The sequence below is a fragment of the Trichechus manatus genome, unplaced genomic scaffold, assembly GCF_000243295.1.
Source record: "Trichechus manatus latirostris isolate Lorelei unplaced genomic scaffold, TriManLat1.0 scaffold00014, whole genome shotgun sequence".
Lineage (NCBI taxonomy): Eukaryota > Metazoa > Chordata > Mammalia > Sirenia > Trichechidae > Trichechus > Trichechus manatus.
The window spans coordinates 19,156,776-19,180,876 of NW_004443950.1; the positions used below are offsets into that span (position 1 = coordinate 19,156,776).

The 24,101-nt window shown below is 55.5% G+C and overlaps 1 protein-coding gene across 1 annotated transcript in view; it reads left to right on the forward strand.

The window, feature by feature from the left end:
- Positions 1 to 10,712: 10,712 nt before the first annotated feature.
- PEPD (peptidase D) overlaps positions 10,713 to 24,101 on the forward strand; it is a 147,928-nt gene continuing 134,539 nt past the window's right edge. The window contains exons 1-3 of the mRNA XM_004371606.2: positions 10,713 to 10,802; positions 20,397 to 20,580; positions 22,643 to 22,770. Of these exons, the coding sequence (XP_004371663.1) occupies positions 10,786 to 10,802; positions 20,397 to 20,580; positions 22,643 to 22,770 (329 nt within the window). The 5' untranslated portion in view covers positions 10,713 to 10,785. The remainder of the gene's footprint in view (positions 10,803 to 20,396; positions 20,581 to 22,642; positions 22,771 to 24,101) is intronic.

Genomic DNA, 24,101 nt, shown 5'->3' on the forward strand with positions numbered 1-24,101 from the left:
GGGGAGTGTGCTGTCACATTGTGGGGATTGCAACCAATATCACAAAACAATATGGGTATAAATTTTTTAATGAGAAATTAACCTGAGCTGTAAACTTTCAACTAAAGCACAAAAAAAAAAAAAAAAAAAAAAAGACCTCAGACACCAGCTGTAAGCTTGGGAGTGCTCACTCCCAATCTGCTGGCTACAAATTCTGAGTGTTCCCACTATCCGTTCAGGACACCAGCCATAAGCTCAGGAGTTCCCAGCCCCGCTCACTTCTGCTGGCTCTCGCTGCTCCCTCGGCTTTGATAATTTGCTAGAAAGACTCACAGAACCCATGGACAGCACTAGACATACAATTACAACTTTATTATAAAGGATACAAATCCGGATTCACATAAAGAAGACAGGCATAGGGCAAGGTCTGGGAGAGTTCCCAACACGGAGCTTCCGTGTCCCTAAAAGGGATGCGCTACCTCCCATGTGCATCAATGTCTTTCAACAACAGGGAAGCCCATGGAGCTTCCATATTCAGAGCTTTTATTGGAGTGAGTGGGGAAGGGACATAGAGAATGAGGGGACAGGAGGTCACAGTCAGCCTTCCTTTAGGAGGTAGGTGCAGAGTAGAGGGATGGGACCCAATGGGGAACTGGTTGGGAAGTTGGCCAGCAGAGAGGACATCCTGTCCAGGGACTATCCTTGCCTTCCATCCTGTGGGAGCCTCACTTCCTCTGCCCTGCCCCTGTGGCTCACTGCCCTTGCAGACAGTGCTGGGGAAGACTAAGTCTCGAAGCTTCCACAGTCCTGGCTTCCAGTAGAATCAATCAAGGAACTTTCAAAAATCCCAACGTTCTATCTCCGTACCTGGGAATTCTCATTCAGTTGGTCTAGGGTGAGGTTCAGGCACTGGTAACTTTGAAAGACTCTCCAGGACAGTCTACTGGAAGCCAGGGCAGAGGATCACTGCTTGTCAGGCAGTAGTGGACGCTGAGACCACAGTTGGTCCCTGAGAATCTAACTGGCCAGTGAAGACCGTTGCCCTCCCCACCCCCTGCAGCCCCTGGAATCTTGTGCCAGGCAGGGCTCTCGGTGGCAAACAACAGAAATGGACTTGAGCTAATGTCTGCTGGAAAGGACCTCAGTGGGACGGTGTCAGGCGGCTCTCAGGACCTGCTGAGACCAGGCTGGGGGAGGAGCCCAGGAAAGGTGGCTTTGGCCATGCTCCCTTGTCGGGTGCTTGCTCGGCCTTTGCAGCCTGCTCAAGTGCCCAAGCCCTGACTCTGACTCTGGATCTGCCGCAGCCATTATGAAGTCTTTTCTGGCTGAGCTGCACCCTGGGTATGGACATTGGCCTGGCCATGCTTGGGGCCTGCATGCCCAGCAGTCCTCAAGAGAGTAGGGCATTGGATGCTGGACAGCCACCTGATGGTGTCCACAGCATCTTCACCACCACATGCTCATGTGCCCTGGCACAGTAGGGCGGGTTGGGGTGGTGAGTGTCCTGCATCTGCTCTGGAAGGGGCTAAAGTGGCACAAGTGGACAATGGCCAGCGACTTCTCACCACAGACCTCTCTCGCCTTCTCTCCAGTGGCCCAGATCCTGCAGCCAGCAGAGACAGCACTGGAGGTCCAGAAACACGAAACCCAAGTGAACTCTCGGCTGGGTCCCCCAGGTCTTGGCAGGATGAACACTGACCCAGCAGTGTCCCTGGCCCCTTCCCTAAACTGTCCTACTCATCCTCCGCCAAATGTCAGAACCCAGAGCGTGGGTTCAGAACTCAGGTATTAGGAATTGGGACACAGTAGGGGTTGAGGTCAGGGTCAGGGTGAGGGTCAGAATTTGGGACAGCTCTTCCCATCAACAACGTGCCCCTTCTCAGATCTGTTTGTGCAGCGTCCCTCCTTGCAGTGGTCACTCTTGGGATTTTCTGGCTGGGGGGTGACAGCCACTCAGTGAGTTTGAGTTATGGACTATCAGGACGGGGCAGGTGTCCTGGAGCCCCCAGGGCCATCCACAAGGGGGATGGGGCACATTAGGGTCACAGCAAGGCCCTGACAAGGAGGATGAGGCACATCAGGTCTCCAGCAAGTCCACAAGGGGGATGAGGCATGTCAGGTCCCCAGTGAGCCCATGACAAGGGGAATGAGGCACATCAGTCCCCCAGCAAGTCCACAACAGGGAAGGTGAGGTAGTTTAGGCCCCCAGCACTTCCACAAGGGGGACGGGGCGCGTCAGGCCCCCAGCAAGTCCACGACAAGCATCCCCTCCTCCCCGGGAAGCCCTAGTGCACCTCTGACCACTGGGGTCTCTGGGAGTGAGGGATCGGCCAGGTGGGCCTATGGGGTGCTTTTGTGGAACAGCTTCCCCATCACCCCCTCCCCCAGCTGGCTCAGCCACTCCCATCAATTCCCTCCCCCTCTCCTCTGGGCTCAGGTGCTGGGAGAAAATCTCTGAATCCATGGAAACCACAGAGAAAGCTGGAAACTAGGAAGGAGGAGGGGCTGAGGTCTGTCTTGCAAATCCTGGGGAGGGGGAGGGGGGATATTCCCTTCCTTGGCAAGTTGTTGTCAGGTGACATCTAGCCGATTTTGACTCATAGTGATCCCATGTGACATGGTAGAACTGCCCTGTAGGGTTTTCTTGGCTGTAGTCTTTATGGGAGCAGATCACCAGGTCTTTCTCCTGCGGAGCTGCTGGCGGGTTCGAACAGCCAACCTTTCAGTTAGCAGTTGAGCGCTTAACCTTTGCCCCCACCAGGGCTCCCATCAGCCGGGTAACCCACTCCCTGATACCCCACCCCCACCCCCACAACCGGCCCCAACTGCCCTCTCAGCACAACCTCTGGAAAGCTCTAGCTTGTAAATAAGAACCAGGCCTTTTCCTTCAAAACAAGCCAACCAACCTTCCCTCCCCAGACAGAGTCTGATGGGTGACTCTGGAGCCAGGAGCTGGGAAAGTACTGTGGTGGGGGAGGCCAGAGTGGTGGGTGCAGGGGGTGCCTGGGGACAGCCCCCACAGATTCTGGAGGTCACGGGATTAAAACAAGCTCCCCAGAGCTTGCCAACAGAGCCCCTCAACCTGAGGGGCATTACCGGTATCTTAGTTATCCAGTGCTGCTATAACAGAAATACCACAAGTGGATGGCTTGAAAAAACAGAAATTTATTCTCTCACAGTCTAGGAGGCTAAAAGTCTAAATTCAAGGTGCCAGCTCTAGGGGAAGGCTTTGTCTCTCTGTCGGTTCTGGGGGAAGGTCCTTGTCATCAATCTCCTGCTCTAGGAGCTCCTCAGCACAGGGACCCTGGGTCGAAAGGACACGCTCTGCTCCCGGCACTGCTTCCTTGGTGGTAGGATGTCCTCCGGTCTCTGCTCGCTTCACTCTTTTATATCTAAAAGAGATTGACTCAAAACACAACCTAATCCTGTAGATTGAGTCCTGCCTCATTAACATAACTGCCTCTAATCCTGCCTCATTAACATCATAGAGGTTAGGATTTACAGCACACAGGATAATCACATCTGATGACAAAATGATGGACAACCACACAATGCTGGGAGTCATGGCCTAGCCAAGTTGACACATATTTTTGCGGGACAATTCCACGACACTGACCTGGATTCATGGGGTGGTGAAATAGGCTCTACCTCTGCCTGCCAAGATCTGCACAACTGCAATGCAAGAGTGAGGATGCAGCAAGGAGAAGCCCCTGTGGTCATTTTTACAATCTGTTTATGTCCCTAACTGCTCTCACAGACCTTGCAGACCTTCTTCCTTCTATGCAGGCTGAAGCCGCAGGCTGGGCGAGAAGTTCTCGGTGCAGCCAGGAAGCCCCTCTCTGCAGCCTCTGCCACTCACTCTTATTCTCCAGCAACTGTTTAGCATCTGTATGTTTGGCTGGATTACCAGCTCGTGTGCAGGGAGCCCAGGGCTGGCACAAAGTGGTCAGGCAGCTCCAGGACCCAGCCAGTCCTCTTGAAGGCGGTGAGCACTGATCACCTTGGTTTAGGTTATGAACTTGCCTCCTTTGTGCCAAACTTGCCCTGTAATCAGGCAAGGCTGAGAGTGAGCTCGGAGATAAAGGTGCTGGATCCAGTAGTCCTTTCGTGCTGCAGTCACTTTGCGCATGACATTGTAATAAGGATGGTCGTCATAACGAGCCAGGCGTTGCACTGAGTGTCTCACAGGACTACCCCATTTATTCCCCTCAGCAATCTTCAAGCTGGGACCTCAACATTCCATTTTACCAATGAGGAAGCTGAGGCTTAAGAGAGCTTGGGTAATTTTCCCAATGCCACACAGCAAGTAAATAGCAAAGCCAGCAATCAGACCTAGGTTCCAACGCCCATGTTCCTAACCTCATGCACGGTAAGTATCATAACAATGAAAGTGGCCACCACCACATTCTATGTATTAAACTGTCTCCCAAAGGTGTGAGGTTCAAGGCCTCATCTGACCCTTGTCAGACGGAAAGGAGGCAAAGAACATCTTGTTGTCTCCATCTCCAAATGGGGAAAGTGAGGATCAGAGATGTGGGGCACTTGCCGGAGGTCACATTCCAGAACTCGTTCCCAGGTTTCTGCCTTTGAAGTCCATGCACTTCTTTCTCCACCACGCAATTTCTAACGGGGCATTTTGTGCTAGGACGTATTTATTTGGCAAAATGACATGGAAACAGGGCCAGGTAAGACCTTTAGAGCCAAAGGCACAAAAATTGTGTATCCACCCCTTGCTAACTCAAAAGAAAATTATACCAACCCATATAATTTACTCACACTTATGCTGAAATGCAAATAGCTGCATCCTAGATTTTGAGTTGCAATAGGATTAGTGCCCCCAAGCTAAACTTTTCAAGGATTTATTGTGTGTGTATGTAGGGCGGGCATTACTGGTACCAAAGCTGATCCATCACGGTATTTCACAGAGCTTTGTCTATATCTACCAGCGTCTTAACCTCTTCCCACTTTGGGAAAGGGACTTGGTGAGATTCCAAACATCCTACCCGCTGCACGAGTGCCTGGGTAGTGCAAATGGTTAAGTGCTTGGCTACTAACCAAAATGTTGGCGGTTCTAATCCACCCAGAGGCCTTTTGGAAGAAAGTCCTGGCAATCTACTTCTGAAAGACTGAAGTCATTGAAAACCCTATGGAGCACAGTTCTACTTGGACACACATGGGGTCGCCATGAGTTGGAATCGACTTGACTCCAACCGGTTTTCTTGGTTTGCAGAAACCAAAGGGGACAAGATAGCCAGGGTGCAGGCATGTGACTTGGGCTCTGCAACTGGCTGCTACTGCCTGCCAAGGACTTCGGCCATGAAGGGAGTGAAGCCAGGATGCTCTATCCGTCCAAGGTTATGCCCGGGGCAGAGGTGGTGGCAAGAGATCTGGGCAGCAGTGCAGCTGCCACGTTTCCTAGGGTGTGGCCTGGCAGTATGCATGGCCGCCAGCCTCCCGGGCTCCTACCTTTTCCCTGAGCCTGCCTCTCTTTCAAATGTGCCACCTGACATCCCTCCAACGCATCCCTCTTCTGCTTGAGGTGGCCAGACTCAGGGGCTGTTTTCACAAAGAACCCTAATGAACATGGGAACTCAGAATGGGCAGAGACTGCAGACAGGCAGGTGGCCGGGGGGCCTAGACCACACAGGTGAGTGGTGGAGGGACCCAAGCCACAGGAAGGGAGAGGTCGAGGGTAGACAAGGCCCTGAGCAGGGAGAGCAGACAAGGACAGGACGGGGTGAGATCAGGAGAAACTCCGGCAGAAGGTGAAAGAGGAGCTAACTGTGACCCCAGTCGTGATGGTGGTATGGGCAGTATAGGTGGCCACTAGGGATGCAGTCTGCGGGCGACTTCATGAAGGGCTGAAAGTGTCCTCCTTAAAACGCCACGCTGAAGGAGTCCCTGAGAGGGGCGGTCAGCAGAGAGCCCCAGTGTGGTCAGACACACTCAATGAACTGGGGCTGGGCAGGGGGAGTGTCCACCCCCAGGGAGACTTCTCTCCAGGACACAGGCAGCAGAACCAAATCCCCCTGCTCTGGGACTTGGCACCCTTACTTCTGAAATTAGGAATTTCATCCATTTTTATCAAGACCTTGAAATGTGGTAATAAAGTTACACCAATGAACAGCCCAGCACAACAAGGGAAATGTAATAAAAGTGAAAGCAATAAAAGGGGAGATACCAGCAACTACGCACTGATCCAGCCAGTCAGAAATAAAAGTAATTATCACCTGCCCAGCCTGGCCAGGCCACTCCAAGCACATGGAAGAAAACCATCTCAGAACTTCATTTCCTATAGTGAATGTCGATAATTGGATGTATTTATATGTCTCTCTGGAAAAAATAGCTTGTGATTTCAAGATGGGAAAACAGTCTTGCAAACAGTGGAAAACAATATATTCCCCATTCTCACACACACACAAAGAGCTTGTTTCCTTCGAGGTTTTTAAGGTGCTGTTGGAATGATTTGCCTTTCGGAAGCCACCGTTCCATTTCTCATCTCGAATTGCCTCGTAGACCCTGGCAAAGCACTCAGCGGGGACCACTTCATCTGAGGCAGTGATGGGGGCTTCCTTGGAAGGCCCCGCAGCTGCCGCCCGCTCTTTTCTGCAGCAAGAAGGATGCTCAGGAGTGCCAGGCTGGGGAAGGAAGGGCAGGAAGGGCTTGACATGAGGTAGGACTCCTCTGGGGACAGATGGATGGCGTGACACGTGTGGTGGGGCCCCAGAGGAGGGAGCAGGCTACACTGGCCTCAGGAGGGAGAACTATGGATCCCACTTGGCCAAAGCCTGGGATCTGCCAGAACCCTGATGGAGAGAGAGCATCATGGGCATTGCATTCCCATCATGCTCTGTCCTTTTCCACTTGGGAGGAGGTCCGGTGGGAACAGGCCACCCCAGCCCCCATCTCAACCCACACACACCCACACCTGTCTCTGTTCTTTCTATTAGTCTTGTTGGTGCAGCTTCTCTGAGCCCAGTCTCTGATTCTGAGCAAAAACAAATAAACAACCCAAATGACATCCTGGGAGGGATTTTACCATCTGTGCCTGGTGCCCCCACATGACTGGCACAGGGCCCAGCCCTGGGCTCTTCCCAGTTGTCTCCTCCAACCATCCTGAGCTCCTGCTGGGTTGGTGGGCTTGGACCCCCCTGCTTTCCTGCTCAGACTCCCTCAGTGACTCCCCACTACCCCCAGGAGGAAATACCAGCGTGCAGCCCTGTCCTGAGGCCGTCCCAGATGGGGGCTTCTCAGGGGCAGCGCTGAGGGCATCTCCTCTGCACCCCAGATACGAGAGCCTCCAGAGTAGGGCCTGGGCCCCTTACCCCTTACAGGGTGGCCAGTCTCAGGCTGGCACCACTTGGTGGCTGGAGACAGAGGAAACTCAGCATCCAGGCCACTTTCAGTGTGGTCCCACGGAGCCTTCCCGCTGACCGTTGTTCTCAGTATGCAGCAGAAATGGCAGGGACATCCCTGCATGGCCCCAAGGGTGGCTTATGAGGCTGTCTTGTTGGTCACCAGCTTTGGGTCTGCCAGCTGTTGGCAATGTCCACAGAGCTGCCAAGGTGTGGTGGCTAAATTGAGGGGGGTGGGCAGAGCAGGGCACCTGGCAGGAGGACACCGAAAGCAGGAGCTAACCAATGCCAGTGGAGCCAAGAGGAGCCGTAGGAGCCCCTAGGAGGGGCCTTCCGAGGACACAGGTTTCTTTGGTGGGCCTCTGGCTGGGGCAGGGTGCTCCTGGAGTCATGAGCCTGGTTGAGCATAGACACCTCCTAGCCACCTGTTGTCTCTACGGGGGGAGACGGTTTCAGCCAAGGGCCTGTGACCTCAGAGGGGATGCTGCACGCAGCCTGAGTATGCTGCCTTGTGCTCTCTCCTCTGGCTAATTTACCACTCCGCTCCGACTCTCTAAAATCAATCTTTCCCCAGCTGCCTCCCAGCTCTCAGCAGTGGCCTCTCAGCTCCCAGCAGCGGCCAGAGTCCGCCCTGAGTAACTGCGAATCTTCTCCCATACCCTGGCTGCTTCTCCTGGAGCCCCTGCCTGCATTTCTGATGGGGATGGGTGAGGGGTGGGGGACAGTTCTGCCAGAGCCTCTGATGGGGAGGGGTGAGAGGGTAACAATGTTGCCAGAGCCTCTGATGGGGAGGGGTGAGGGGGTAACAATGTTGCCAGAGCCTCAGATGGGGAGGGGTGAGGGGGTAACAACGCTGCCAGAGCCTCTGATGGGGAGGGGTGAGAGGGTAACAATGCTGCCAGAGCCTCTGATGGGGAGGGGTGAGGGGGTAACAATGCTGCCAGAGCCTTTGATGGGGAGGGATAAAGGTGGGGGGTGACGGGCAGTCCCACCAGAGCCTCTGATGGGGAGGGGTCAGGGGGGGACAATTCTGCCAGGGCCTCTGATGGGGAGGGGTGAGAGGGGGACAATTCTGCCAGAGCCTCTGATGGGGAGGGGTGAGTGGGTAACAATTCTGCCAGGGCCTCTGATGGGGTGGGGGCAGCCCTGGGCTGGGAGGAGTCATGGGCAGGGCCTCCCTATTACCGCCCACAAACAAGGGCAGCCCACCCAGTTGCTGGGCCCCTCCCCCTGGTACTTTGTGGATGTTTAGGGTAATTCCTCCCTTCTCACGTTAATAAACACTCAGAGCTAGCAGTTGGCTTAATCTTGGCATAGTTTATGTCAAAAGAAATGGGGGGTTGTGATTAGCTCAGGGGCAGGTTTTCCTTCTTTTACAAAAGAGAATGAAAACTCATTCTGCTCATCCTTTGTTATTTTTAAAAAGCCTCGCTTGTTAGGGAGTAGAGTCTCTTCAGCTCATGGGGGAGCTACTGCTGAATCGGGCCCAAGTTCTTGGTGGCCCTAGGCCAGGCTGTGGGTGTGGGGACTGTGTTCCTCAGAGGGGCCTTGTGCCTCTGCTGTCCTCTCTGGAAACTTGCAAGAGGGCGGACAGGCCCTCTCTGGGGTCCTGCCCCTGGGGCAAGAGAAAGGAGTCACAGGGACCTCGAAGGGCTGCAGAGCTCCTCCTGGGCACGCCTGGCCTGGAGGTCAGAGCAGTGCGCGTGTAGTGGAAAGGGGGAGGAAGGATGGGGGCTCCCCTCTTCCATCAACTCTCCTCGGCTTCAGCTGGGCCAGGGAGGTGAGAAGGGCTGTCTGGAGGTGTCACCTTCCCCCCTGATGGCTTTGACCTCTGTAGCTGTGCCTCAGGTTAAAGGTGCCCCCACCAACATTTGCTGGAGAAATCTTACAGCAGCCCTGCAAGGGTGGCGCCATTAGCTGCCACCTGACACCACGTGCCTGTCTCCCACCTTGCTTATGGTCTGGTTCAATTCCTCCTCCTATTTGGGGGCGGGGGGCCTGCTCTCTTCCTGGCATTGTGGGGACAAATAGCAGCTGCTTCTGGTGGCCCCCAGCCCAGCCATGGAGACCTACATCCTTGTCTCAACAAAGACACAAGAAAACCTGTTGCTGTCGAGTTGATTCCAACTCATAGCAACCCTACAGGACAGAGTAGGACTGCCCCATAGGGTTTCCAAGGAGTGCCTGGTGGATTTGAACTGCTGACCTTTTTTTGGTTAGCAGACGAGCTCTTAACCACTGCGCCACTAGGGCTCCAAAAGAGCCACGCCCAAATCCAAGCCCTTTACCAGAAGTTACTTGCAGCTGTAAGACAGCTGGGGGCTGGGGTCAGCAGCCCCATGGGTATGTGCTGGGCCCCACTTCTTGTTCACCCACCAGCCCTGGGACCCCTTCCTTCACAGGGGCAGTGTGGGGGTACTGCTCAGGGGTGTGACTGCCAAGTCTGCATCCTGGCCTCACTACTTAAGAGCTGCGTGAGCTCAGGTAAGTTACCTGCCTCTCTGGGCCTCAGTTTCCACATTTGTAAAATGGCACAAAGGATAGTGTCTACCTCAAAGGGCTGCTGTGAGATTCCACCAAGTTAACATTTGCAACCTATACGGGCCAGTGCCTGGTACTCTAAGTCCTCTGTACCTGTTGTCAGCAGTCGCTAATCACTGTTACTCTGACGCACGTGCGGACCAGGGAGGGCCACGCCCACAAAGACATCTCTGTGGGAGACACAGCAAGACAGAGGGGGAAGCCTCTCCAGATTCTCCCACCCGACCTCCTCCCCACTGTGCTCACTTCTCCCCAGCCCTCCTCACTGATCTCCCTTCCTCCAGGTCCTTCTCCACTCTGCAGTTGAGGGAGCTTGAAAAAGATCCCGCCGCAGATTCAGCGCCCTACAGGATCTGACCCTTGCTCACCTCTGAGGCCGCACCTCTCATTCCTAGCACCTCCTCTCCTGCGTTTAGATTCCTCCAATCGCCCCGACCTTTGGTCAAGCTGTTTCCCTTCTTAAGCAACAGCTGTCACTGCTGTCCCGACCCTAGACTGGGTCAGAGGCCACCCCTCCGACCCAGTGTCTTTATTCCTACGTGTCCTTCCCCCCTGGGCGGGCGGGCTGGGACGCCGAGTTGGAGCAGAACTAGAATCCAGGGATACCCTGCCCCGGGACACTCCCTTCCATCCTACAACTACTTGAGATGCCGCCTCCACCTGGGTTCTCTTCCTCGCCTGCCGCCGCAGGCGCACTTGTGGCTCCTGGCCCCGCCCCTCCGTGGCCCCGCCCCTCCTGTCCTAAGGTGCCGCCCGGTGGTGGAGGGGCAGGGTCTCCCGGCCCCGCCCCTCAGGCCCGCCCCACTCTCAGGCCCCGCCCCTCCCCGCCCCTCATCTCTCTGCTCCCGCGGCTCGACCTAGCTGCACTCGGCTGATGAAGCACTCCACGTGACACCCTTGTCGGGCCAACATGGCGGCGGCCGCAGGGTGAGTTCTGCTTTTCTCCCTAGGTCTTGCCCGTGGGCGCGGAGAGGGAGCCGCGGTCTTCCCGGCTGGGCAGTGGGTGAGAGTCCCCGACACCGGCCCGTGCCCTGGCCGGGCTCGCTGTGTGGCCGCGGACAGCGCGATTCTTCCCGCGGTTCCAGTCTCCCAACGCGGGGGCTTTGGACGCCGGCTCCGAGTCAGTGGTCCGTGCTGGTTCTTGCACCTCCACCCCCCAGCCCCGCTCCGGACTCATTTTTTGGGGGCCTCCCTGGCGCTCCGGTCCCACTCGGGTGTGGCACCCCGACTGTGTGCGACTGAGGTGGGGGCCTGAGATCGACACGCTTGTTCACTGCCATAACTCTTAATTGGGAAGGCGGCGTTGCGAGGGCGCCAGGGACTCGGGCGCTTCCCAGGGAGATGGTTTTTGAGATGGACTTGGAATCTCCTTTCCCCAGCGGGGCACTTCCCCCCATCCCTTAGGGGCCAGGGTCAGCTCCTCAGAGAGGTCTTCCCTAACCATCTATGCCACTTTTTGCAGCTCTTCTCATCTCCTGATAAGCTGTATACTTGTTCATTGTCTTCTCTTCTAGAATGTAAGGGCAGGACCCTTCTCTGGTTCCCCCCTGTGCGTCACTAGTAGAGTACCTTGCAGACAGTAGGTGGCCAATAAGTTCTGTTGAATTAAAGATTGAGTGGGTGTTCCTAGTAGAAGAAAGTGTGTATAGCTGGATCCACTGAGGCGTTGGGGTTAGTTTCTCACGTCAGGGAGCATGGAACGAAGATTGAGAGAGCGAGCAGTTCAGAGTGTGCTGGGGACAGGGAGGAGTGGGGCAGATTCCCTGGGCTTGGTGTCCCAGGTGGCCTCTCCAGACTTTGCCTTGAGGGGCTGGAGCCTTAGAAGGGTTTTAATCCACTTGGATCTCTTTAGAGAAATCACTTCCCTGGGCTATATCTGGGTTCAGGAGGAGGCCCAGTAGTGGGGAACGGGTTTGGGCCTAGTGGTACTGGGAGCTAGGAGGAGTAGAGGTAGGAGGGAGCAGTGCCCCAGGTGCCAGATTGGAATCTGAGACCAGGAACTGGTGGACTGAATACATCTCTTGTTTCAAGAGATGGAGAGAAAGGTAACAGAAAATGGGCTCTCAATTGGCTTCCAAGGTTGGGAGAGCTTAGAACATACTTGCCAAACATTTAGTAGGCACTTGCTGTATTCCAGGAAGAGTGCTGGGCCTGCCCTGTGGTGCTTAGAGGCCACTGGGACAGACAGACACAGGGGACCCTGTCATCCAAGGTGTCTGCCTCTGGTCTTGGTGTGTGCCATGGAGGGGCATGGGTTCAGAGTTCAGGGAGAGTGTGGGAAGGCTTCAAGCTCTGGATGACATTTGTGCTAGTCCTTGAGCAATGACATCTTTCAGGCAGGGACCTGTGAGTGCAAAGGCCCAGGTGAGTGTCAGGGAACCCTAATCTTCTGCATTAAAGAGCAGAGTGAGTATGTGGGTGCAGGCTGGTGTCCAGATGTGGGTCTTTTTGTCCCCAGGTGTCCACAGAGAGATCCAGGGGCTGCAGTTTGGTTCAGGGCTCCTGGCTGAGGCCTGCTGCTATCCTTAAGGTACAGAGGAGCCAGGTTAGGTGATCAGATGGGAGTGAGCCTGGAGCTGGCTGGATCCTGGAGAAGGGCTCTTCGAGCAAAGACAAGGTTGAGAACAAGCTGATTCTCTGGGCCATGGTGCAGGGGTGGTTGAGGGGTGAGAAGCGACAGAGGTCTTAGAGAGGTGTGCTGTTGGAAGAGAGACCTGACAAGTGTGGGAAACTTCCAGAGCTTGACAAGGTCTCCTTGGGAAGAACTGCCCCAGGCCAGTATGGGGCTTCCCTGCCGGATACTTTGAGCCTGGGGTTGGGCCTCCGTGGCTTCCTTAAAGCGAGGACGTTTGAGTGTGTTTCCAGCAAAGCTTGGCCCCCACAGCTGCACTCACAGGACAGGTCAGGGTGTCCGGCGTGACTAGGCATCACGGCATCAGGCCGTGGGCGCGGGCTGCCTGGGAGTCAGATTGGTTTGCCTGTGCAGTCCTACTGGAGCTTGGGACGAGGAGGCCTGCGAGAGTCCCGGCTGGCCAGGGTGTGCCCTGTGTGATTTGGGGGCAATGAAAGCCCTAAACTGGCATCTCAGATTCACTTAGAAATGTAAGATGCCCCTCTGGGGGGTGGTTCAGGGTTGATCCTGCTCCACCCTGCCAGCCTGGGCCGGGGCTCCAGGTTTGAGATGGGGGGTCCCACAAAGGGTCTGCTCTGAGATCACCCCCTGCCCCCACTCCATGGCACTCAGTGAGAGGGAGCCCTGGCTGCTCCCTGAGCCATGCTTTGAGCTTCCCACGGACTGGCTGGAGACCTCCCAGCTTGGTCTGTACCTCCTTCCCCATGTGGCTCTTGCCTTCCTTCTTCTCCCTTTGTCACTTACCTCTTGGCCCTGGAATGTCCTTGTCCCCTGACATAATTATTCACATACTTGGAGGGATGGGGGAGGGAAAAGGGGCACTCAGGCCAGCCTGCCTCTCACAGACCCACCCCAACCCCAAGGTCAGCCCGAGGCCTCTGTTCCTGGAGCACAAGGGTCACATCAGGGGGACTCCTCTAGACACTTTCCCTCAGAGGAATGCTGACTCCAGCATCACCTAGGACACAACAGGGACACGCCCAGGGCAGCTCACTGCTCGCTTGTCACCAGCAGAGGCAGCTCCTTGGAGCCTCTCAGTCAAAGAATTAAAGATATTTCTTCACCCTACTTCTCAGAATTCTGTCCCACCCCCAACCCCTTTCCGCAGTCCCCGAGAGTCTCCCAGGAAAGCTGCAGGAGTGGATGTGTGGATTAACTGAGAGTGAAGCCCCTTTCATTCATTCAGCTTTCACTGAGCACCAGTCATGGGCTGGCCCTGGGCCCAAGGATGCTGATAAAGGCCTGAAGGGCAGCAGCCCCTCACCCAGCCGTGAGGGGCAGACTTGGAAAAGTGTCATGCCAGTGGGAAAGCTGAGAGTGTCTGGAGTTCTGAGCAGGAGGCCTTTACTGGGGGGAAGGAGAATGGGCATCAGGAAAGGCTTCTGGGGGGAGGAGCCATCTGAGCCTACCTGGGCGTGTACCTGCTGTGTCTTAGGTTATGCTGGAGTCAGCATTCTCCTGGAGGGAAAGTGTCTGGAGGAGTCACGCTGATGTGACCCTTGTGCTCTGGGAGCAGAGGCCTCGGGCTGACCTGGGGTCAGGGTGGGTCTGTGAGAGGCAGGCTGGTGCCTGAGTGCCACCTTTCCCCTCCCCTATCTCTCCCTCAGGCCTGGTTCTGACTCCACACAGCCGCCTCTGTCCCCGTGTACCTCTCAAACCCCCTCAAGAGAGGGAGGCCAAGTTGGGGCTCCAACCAGCTGCCCGAGGCCCTCTCCAGCCGGGGTGATTGAGCTGGCCTTGCTGACTGGTGCCGGGTCCCGAGCTGAGGCTGAGGGGGTGAGAGGAAAAAACAGGCTGTCCCTGGCTGACCTCTCTTGCCAGAAGCTTAGCAGTATGGCCCCATCCAGGAGAGGCTCCTAATTCTGGATCAGGATCTTGCTCTTGTCTGTGCTAGGGACTCCAGCCACATTTGGTAGAACCTGTGGACCCTTCTCAGCATGGTGTTTTTGAGTGCATGAAATAAAACACAGCGGATTACAAGGAAAACCAATTATACTGAAATACAGTTAACACAGTGTTAAACAAATTTGCGATATGGTAATATATACCCCTTTATTGTCCTATTAAATAATAAAACTCAGCAGCAGGTCTAATCACCACCTTAATTTTGAAGCAGTGAGAAGCGTAACTGATAGTTTGAGATATTGCAACGATAATGTGATGGAAAATACCTGTGGTTGCTGTTGGTGACGGATTCACATGCACGGCTGATGCTGTTGTGTTCGTTGTTTACATTCTAATTGGAAGGAAATGTAAATTTGAATTAGAGGTTAGAGAAAATCGAGATAGGATTTTTTTTCCACCCAGGTTCACGGAGCGCCTGTTTTCTGTGCATGAATCCCCAGGGGTCCGTGAGCCTTGGGTAAGAACTTTGCAGGTAGCCTTTGAGGGGGAGAGAAGAGGGTGGCTTAGTGCTGAGATGGGGGCACAGGACTGAGTGGGGACAGGAATGCATTGCAGGGGCCATGGATCACACCCTTTCTGGGGACCTGGCCCCCCTCCTGGTCACCCAGTCTTGCCCGAGATTGATTACTGGGCCCTGGCAGTTGGATGGGAGGGGGGCTTGCTAGAGGAGGTCTTGCTCTGTGGGCCTTTTTGATGCATGGCAACTGCTGGTCTGGTAGCCTCTGCTGCTCTTCCTCAAAGCGTGGAGTTAATGGAGCGTTGCATAGGCTTTGGCCACTTGCAATCAAGCATGCCTTATTTAAGCTGGGACTTGGGGATGACATGGCGTTTGCCTTTCAAATTTCAGGTGCCTGTTAACAAAAGCTCAAGCAGAATCCAGCTGGAGATGTTTTACTGGTGTTGCTTTTGCTGGGTTTGCAGGGAGAGGTCATGGCTTTGGCTTTGGGGCTGCCAGTCTCTCTGGGGGTTTGGTGTATGCTCTGAGAAATCAAAGGGCATGTCGCTGAAAACCTTGATTCTGGGGGTGGCCTGTAGTCATTACTGACTGCAGCACGTTGCCCCACCTGATGGCTCAACCATGTCCAGGGCCCAGGATGGGATGGGCCTGGGGTGCTCTGTACTGACTGTGCCCCATGGAAGGACAAGCGTCGTTGTCGATTCCCCTTGCAGTTGCAGCTGACTGCTCCAGCAGAGGCACCTTCTCAGGTGTCCTGTCTTGGCCTGGGCAGTCTGGGTGCCCTGAAGGAGTTAGGCCTCTCAGAAGCCTTGGGAACAAGAGGAGTCCCAGCCTTCTGAGAGCTGTCCAGGTGAGGGTGCTCTACCAGGCAGGTGGGCTGGGCACCTGGTGTGTTTAAGGAAGGAATCCAGGGCAGAGGGAGAGTGAGTGGTGGGAGATGAGGGGCCAGGGCTAGGCTCTGCAGGCTGGGTGGGCTGAGGTTGGGCATTTTCAGCCGATTGTGCAGTTGGGTGACAGGCCCACGTGGATCTGGGACAGCTGTGGCTGAGGCTGACTGCAGCAGTGGCCTTGGTGTTGTTCCTTCTGTGCTCTTGGGGAGCCTGCAGAGATGTGTTTCTTCCCTGTGCTGCTCCTCCCCACCATGGGCTTCACTGAGTGAAGGGAAAGGGTGTGGAGGGCTGTGGGGGTCCCGTGCGTGGGTGTTGGTGGCTGCACTTTCAGTTCCTGACAGCAGGGCCAGCTGGGATGCAGTCATGTTTATACACTGTCATTACATCCCTTCTGCCCTTTCCTCTCAGGAGGCCCCTCTCCCGACCCTTGTGGCTGACGGTGGCAGAAAAGCAGCCCAGCTTTGAGGAAGCCCTGGCTGCCTGTGTCTACCCAGGAGGGTGCTGGGGCACGTGCCAGGGAGGCCAGCCTGGGGCTCCAAGGCCTGCTTCCTGCCCCACTGGGGCTGATGTGGCAACTCCTGATCTGCGCAGCTGTGTGTGACCCCATGTGTAAACTGGCAGTGGCTCATTCAGCAAATATTTATCGAGTACCTGCTGTGTGCCAAGCAGGTTCTAGGCACTGGGACACAGCGGTGACCAGAGCAGACATGGATCTCTGCCTTCATGGAGTTTACATTCTAGTGGGCAGAGACGGACAACCGGTGAACACCCATAAGCCCATGCTACATTTCTGTTCAAAGGTGATCTGTGTCAGCTCGTCAGGGACCTGGCGGGAAGCAGATAGTTCACTCGGTGGGAGGAGTGCCGAGTGCTCAGTGCAGGGCGGCTTACAGAGCTGTGGGCAGGTGAAGGGAACCCAGGAGAGAAGAGCAGGGACGCTGGTCAGGAACCAGGGAAAGCTGGGTGGTGGCAAATGGCGGCCTGGCTGCAGTGATCCCCCTGGATGGAGGACCCCAGCTGTGGCGTGGCTCATCAGGGAGGAGGCCCAGGGAATAAAGTCTCTGCCCATCCTCGCACCTGCCACTCTCCTTTTCCCATTGGCTAATACCACCTGGAGGCCAGAGCCTAGGGACCCTCTGATGACGTCCGTGTCAGCAGCCTCCTGGTCCCAGAGCAGGGTGCAGAATGGAACCAAAAGGCAGTGGAGAAAACCCAGCCCTGGTGCTGAGGGGAAAATAAATCGGGGCAGCAGGGGTGGGGAGGGCTTAAATAGTGAAGCCAGGGAAACCGCCCTGATAGATGTACAGAGGGTGTCACCTGCTCGTGTGTCTCGGGGTCCACTAGTTTGCCTCCATCCATCTGCCCTGTCAGTGTGGTGGGGCTCTGAGGGTCCCACGCGGGAGGCGCTCGAGGCCTCTTCATGGCCACCATGCTGAGAGGGAATGTTCCGTTAGCCCCTCTTACCGCCGTTCCCAGGCAGAGGCTCTCTCCTCTTGCCTTGTGATGGTGCCAGCTCTGGGCTGTCCTGCCTTCCTGTATTTATTTGTTCATTCAGCAGATTCTGAGCATCTGCCTTGTCCCAGGCACTGTTTTAGGTTTTAGGAACAAGAGGAAGTCCCTGCCTTCACAGAGCTTACGTTTTAGCTGGAGAGACAACAAGCAAATAAATAACGTTAGGTAGTGATGAGCGTTAAGTAGGGGTGAGCGTCAGGTAGGGTGAGTGTGGGGTAGGGGTGAGCGTCGGGTAGGGGTGAGTACGCTAGAGAGAAAGGAAGCAGAGTAAGGGGATAAGGTGTGTGTGGCTGGGCTGGTTTAAATGGGTGGTGAGGAAGAGCTGCTCAGAAGAGAGGGCGTAAAGAGAGCGAGCCCTGTGGGTGTCCAGTACATTCCTGGCAGGGAACAGCAGTAGCTAAGGCTCTCAGGGGGGAAAGTTCTTGGTGTTTAGGATAAAGCAAGAATGTCTGTGTGGCTGGAGCAAGGGGGCTAAGTGGGCAGGGCCAAATTCCTCAGTGCCTTGTATCCTGGGGGTACGTTGTTCTAAGTGCAGTAGGGATGGAGGGAAGGGTTTGATTCGGGTTTTTAAAGGATAACTCTGGCTGTGGGTGGAGACCAGGTTGTGGGAGAAGCTGGGCCAGGAGAGCAGTTGGGAGATCCCTGTGGGTGTCCAGGCGGGAGATGGGATGGACCACCCTGGGAGGTGGCCTGGGAATGGGGCTGAGGGGCCATGTTCTGGGTGTATATTGAGGTTAGGGCCAGCAGGAATTGCCGATGGACTGGAGGTGGGATGAGAGAGCAGCCAAGGATGACCCCATGCTTTTGTCCTGAGCAACTCCCAGGGCACAGGTTCCTTGGGCTGAGGTGGGGAAGACTGGGTAGGGAGCGGACTTGGTGGGAGGAGGGAGGCAGGGGTCTAGGGCTGTGTTGTGCCTGTTTGGTTTGAGCTGACTGACCTCTGAGAGGAGATGTCACGTGGGCCATGGGATTTGTGAATCTGGAGGGGATATCATGGGCCAGAGGTGCAGAGGGTACTTAAGGCGGAGGGCTGGGGTAAGGTTATCTGTGCTGGGGGAGGCAGTGTGGTTAGGGAAGAAGTCCCAGGGCTGAGCTGAGGAGGGAGAGAGACTGACACAGGGTCACAGCACAGACAGTGGCCCCAGGATCACGGGCATGGAGAGGCCAACGAGGACTGGGGTCTCGTCAGTGGATTCAGCAGCGTGGGAGTCGCTGTGGCCTGAGAGGCTGCAGTGTGGTCATAGGTGGGGCCTGACTGGGGTGGATTGAGGGGAAGATGTTGGGACGGTGGGCTTGGGTGACTCTTTATAGGATATTTGCTGCAAAGGGGAGAGAGAAAAGGAGGGGGGTAGGGGTCAAAGAAGGTGCCCTGGTGGTGCAGTGGTTAAAGCGATTGACTGCTGACTGAAAGGTTGGCAGTTCGAAACCACCAGCTGCTCTGTGGGAGGAAGATGTGACAGTCTGCTTCTGTAGAGATTTACAGCCTTGGAAACCCTATGGGGTCACTGTCGACTTGATGGTGGTGGGTTTGGTTTGCAGGGGGTGGTCAAGGGAAGTTCTTTTTTAAGCTGGTGGCATTACTGTACGTCTGGCTGCTGAGAGGGGCTCTGGGGGCGCAGTGGTTAAGAGCTTGGCTGCTAACCAGAAGGTCGGCAGTTCAAATCCACCAGCCGCTCCTTGGAAACCCTATGGGGCAGTTCTCCTCTGCCCTGTAGGGTCACTATGAGTGGGAATCGAGTCGATAGCACTGAGTTTGACTATGGGTTGGATGCTGAGAACGATCCCATAGAGGGGAAAGTGGATGTGGCAGCACAGAGTGGAGGAGAAGGCCGGGGGGGTGGGGGGAGCAGCTGAGATGGAAGGGTCCAGAGGCAGGTGGGGCACTTGGGAAGTGGGTGCTGAGAGGATAAGCTTGTCTCTTCAAGTTTCCTCAGTGGAAACGGAAGCAAGCAGGGTGTGAGGTTAGACACATCTCCTGCTCTGCCAGGCCCGGCTCCGCTCAGCCTCCTGGCGAGGTCTCAGCAGCTCCATCCCTTACCGGCCCTCTGCTTACCTGAGTGTGTGCACACCTGGGGCTGCTGCTCACCAGTCTGTCCAGCCATGGGTCCTTCACGGCCACTCAGCACGTCCTCACTGGGCTTGCTCAGCCTGGTGCCGGGTGCCCTGTGTGTCTTGTTGTGGATTGAATTGTGCCCCCCAGATGTATGTGTCAACTTGGCTAGGCCATGATTCACAGTATTGTGTGGTTGTCCACCATTTTATGATCTGATGTGATTATCCTGTTATTGTAAATCTTAACCTCTATGATGTTAATGAGGCAGGACTCAATCTACAAGATTAGGTTGTATCTTGAGTCAGTCTCTTTTGAGATGTAAAAAGAAGAGCAAAGAGGGACCTCATTCCACCAAGAAAGTAGTGCCAGGAGCAGAGCGTGTCCTTTGGACCTGGGGTCCCTGCGCTGAGATACTCCTAAACCAGGGGAAGATTGATGACAAGGACCTTCCTCCAGAGCCGACAGAGAGAGAAAGCATTCACTTGGAGCTGATGCCCTGAATTCGGATCTGTAGCCTGCTAGACTGTGAGAGAATAAACTTGTTTGTTGAAGCCATCCACTTGGGGTATCTCTGTTGTAGCAGCAGTAGATGAGTGAGACGTGTGTGTTGAGGAAGGCCAAGGGTTCTGCAGTTTGCAGAGAAGGCAGCAGCCAGCACACAGGAGCAGCCTGCCAGGGGCAGGGATCCAGTGTTGTCTGGGCCAGATTGGAAGTTCCTTGAGGGGGAGAGTTGAGTGTGTGCATCTCTCTGCAGCATGACAGGCTTTCCCTCTACCGGCCTCACCTGCCCATGCTGGTTAACCACACCCAGCTGTCCCTCATCTACACTTGTGGGTAATGTGCTCAGGGGAAGCGGAGAGGGTGTGGCTGACCAGCCCCTGTGGTCCTCGGGTAGCCCAGTGATGGGCCATTTCTGGGTCATAAGCAGGTCGAGCTCAGGCTGCTTGCTATGTGCTGGTGGGGGTCCCACGGTGGCCTGGTCCCTCTAGCTGTCTCAGGGCCATGGGTGGTGGGCAGTGCTTGGTGGAGCTAACTGAGGCCTACTTGGCCATGTGTCCTTATGTCTTTGCAGACCTTCATTTTGGCTGGGGAATGAAACCCTGAGGGTGCCGCTGGCACTCTTCGGCCTGAACCGGCGGCGCCTGTGTGAGCGTCTGCGGAAGAACTCGGCTGTGCAGGCTGGCTCTGTGGTGCTGCTGCAGGGCGGGGAGGAGACGCAGCGCTACTGCACCGACACCGGGGTCCTCTTCCGCCAGGTGAGCCTGTCCGGTGGCCTCCCCACCTCTGAGCGTGCGCAGGCCTCCTGTGGGCCTGACCGCCCTCCTCCGGCCTGGTGGAGTCCATATGCCAGGCAGGAGTAGTATGGAGGAGGGACAGAGCCCTCCAAACCATGGCTGGGGGCAGAGCTATCACCAGCCAGCCTCAGCTCTCTCAGTTCAGAGTTCAGAAAGATATTTCTGGGAAGCAAGCAGGCAGGGCTTCATGGAGGAGACAGCATTGTGGGCCTTGAAGGTCAGGGTGAATTCTGACAGGTGGGAGGATGGTGTGCACAGGAGTGGGCGAGCAGAGAGTGTGGTGGGCATCTGTCCACGGCCGGGGAGCAGCAGAGGTGCAGATGGGGAGGGCTGAGTCCCTGGGCCAGCTTTTGCTGCAGGAAGAGAGGCTACAGAGGTCTGCTGGGGGGGTGGGGTGTGAGCCAGGTGGCACATCTGGGCACTGAACAGGAGTCAGAGGCCCGGACTTTCATCCCGATTTGCTCAGTGCTGACCCTGTGACCACCTGTGAAGTGATCCAGGGACTCCCTGAGGCTCTGGAACCCCGTGGGGTGGTGGGTGGCTCAGTTTCAAGAAGCCAGCATGGATATGGCAGGCTCGGTCTCCAGGAGCAAGGACACCCCACCAAGAGGCCCACACAGGAAGCCAGGGAGGCTCTGAGCCAGGCCCACTCTCCTCGATCCTTAGCATTGTGCCCACTGTGCAGATGAGGAAATCAAGGCTCAGAGGGAAAATGACTTGCCAGGGTAAAACTGGCATTAGAACCCTGTCTTCTGACCCCCAAGTCCAGTGCTGTTTTCTCCTCCCTCCTACACGTAGAGCTGGGCCTGGCCGCAGTGGAAACGCCAGGCCCTGGAGGCGGGTAGTGCCTGGCGGGCGTGCTGTCCAGGCCGGGAGGAGGCGGGGAGAGCCGAGCGGTGAGAGGAGGTGGCAGAGGGGGTCTCCCACGCCGGGCTGTGTCCACACAGAGACCCACTGCGGGGGACGACTGCTAAGGGTTTTACTGAAAACACCTCTGCCCAAAGGGCCCCTTCCCTCTGCCACCTTGTTCATGCAGCCACAAGCCTGGTGATTGCAAACCTGTCACCCCCTGGCTGCCAGAGACATGGAGGTTTAAAAAAAAAAAAAAAGCCTTTGCCATCGAGTCGATTCTGACTTATAGCGACCCTATAGGACAGGGTGAAACTGCCCCACAGGGTTTCCAAGGCTGTAATCTGTACGGAAGCAGACTGTCACATCTTCCTCCCGTGGAGCGGCTGGTGGGTTTGAACCACTGACCTTTCGATTCGCAGCCAAGTGCTTAAGCACTGCACCACCAGGGCACCTTCATGGAGGTTTAAGTAAGTTTATTTTGCTGCCTCCTGAGGTTTACATATCCTCTGGTTTAAGAACCGTTTTCCCACTTTCGTCTGTTGGCTCCTTTACTGATGTCATACGAGGATAATTTTAGAAGAGATCCTCCTCCACTTCATACCTTTATGAAGTTATTTTAGCTCAGTGTTTATTGCTAAACACGGACGTCATCAGTTGCCTTGGGGGTGAGAGAAGGAAGGAAGAAGTCCTAAAGGGAGGGATTGATTTAGTGCAGACGCTGGGCCCGGGTATATGAGTCAGGTGGCGTCTTGCCTGCCTGTGGGCAGCAAGGAGGTAGGGGGCACAAGGCAGGGCTGAGCCGGACCCGTGACGCTGGAGGGTGCACGTGTCTCGGGGTGTTCAGTTGTGGGCCGCCGGGTATGGGGGCTGCAGTCAGCAGGAGGGTGAGGCTGGGCATGTGCATGAAACCCATGTCCAGAGAAGCCTCGAAGCAGGGATGGAGCTGACACAGGCTGCCCCCTGCCAGTTCGTGGAGGGACAAGAGAGGCAGCCTGGCAGTGGAGCGGGGAGCAGAGTGCTGAGTGGGAGGACTGGGTAAGGCTGGGAGGCAGTCTCCAGGAGGAGCAGGGTCTCTGGGGTACAGGTAGGAAGACGCTTGGTCCAGTGCCCCGCCTCCCTCCTTGTGCCCCGTGTTTCTGTCCCGCTGACTGGGTTCTTGTTCTTGCCCCAGGAGTCCTTCTTTCACTGGGCGTTTGGTGTCACCGAGCCAGGCTGCTACGGCGTGATTGATGTCGACACCGGGAAGTCGACCCTGTTTGTGCTCAGGCTTCCCGCTAGCTATGCCACCTGGATGGGAAAGTAAGAAGCATCCCAGTTGGTTACTGTGCTGCTGGCGGGTGCTGTGGGGTGTGGGCAGGGCTGGACCTGTTGGTGGAAGGAGGGATAGAGGGTTAGTGGCCAGGCATGCTCTGTACCTGAGCCCAGCACCCATGGTGGGGAAGGGGCTCCAGAGCCAGAGCTGCAGACTCTGGTGGTCATCGTTCATTTGGTCTACAGTTTATTAATCTTGACCCTACCCCAGCCCACCACCTCACTGCTGCCTGGCACGGATGGGTGAGGTGTGGGCTGCGTGTGCTGGTGTGGAGGGTTGGTTAGGGTAAGGGTCCTTCTGTGAGGCCATCACGAATGTACAGGGGGTGTTACTCGACGCCTGCTGTGTGCCTGCCTCTGGGCTCGGCTACACAGGCCATAGATGTAGGCCCTGCCCTCAGTCTTCTCATCTGTAAAATGGGTTAGAGGCTCAGGGCTGTGCTGTGGGAGAAGTGTCAGACCGGAAGCCTGGGTGATGTTGAGAGACTGCCTCACCCATCCCCCTGGCAGCAGCCATTGGGCCTGTCTCCAGGGCCCTCTGTTATGCCCACCCCTCCCAGAAGCCGTTCCTGCCTGCTGGGTGTGCTGAGTCAGAAGCTGACGTGAGCAGAGGATCCCGCTAAATGCTCACCACCATCCAGCATGTCATTTCTGCCTGGAGAGTGATTATTCTGAGCTAATGTGTAAATTGCAGCCTTCACACGTGTAGTGCGGCAGAACACTCATTACAAGCTGGGCTGGCCAGTCTGGCTGGTTTGAAAGGCTCCTGGCTGTTGCAGGGACCCTGCTTCATGCCCCCACCCCCCATCCCATGGCCCTTCAGTGCAAACTCAGCCTTCTGGTTTTTAAAATTTATTTTGTTGTTGAGTATACACAGCAAAACATGCACCAATTCAACAGTTTCTAAATGTACACAGTGACATTGATTACATTCGAGTCATACAACTATTCTCACTTTCCTTTTCTGAGTTGTTCCCCCCACCCATTAATGTAAACTCACCACCCCCTAAGGTTCCTATCTAATCTTTTGAATTGCTCTTATCAATTTGCTCTCATATAGATAGTTCTTAAAAGAGCATAATGCTCAAGGTAGGCATTCTTTATTAGTTAAGCTAAACTATTGTTTGGTTTTAAGAAGACTTCAGAGAATATTTTGGGTTTAAGTTTTAAAGACTTTCTCAGGGCAGTAGTTTCAGAGGTTTATCCAGGCCCCTTGGCTCCAGGAAGTCTGGAGTCCATGAGAATTTGAAATTCTCTTCTGCATTTTCCCCCTTTTGATCAGGATTCTTCTATAGAATCTTTGATCAAAACGTTCAGTA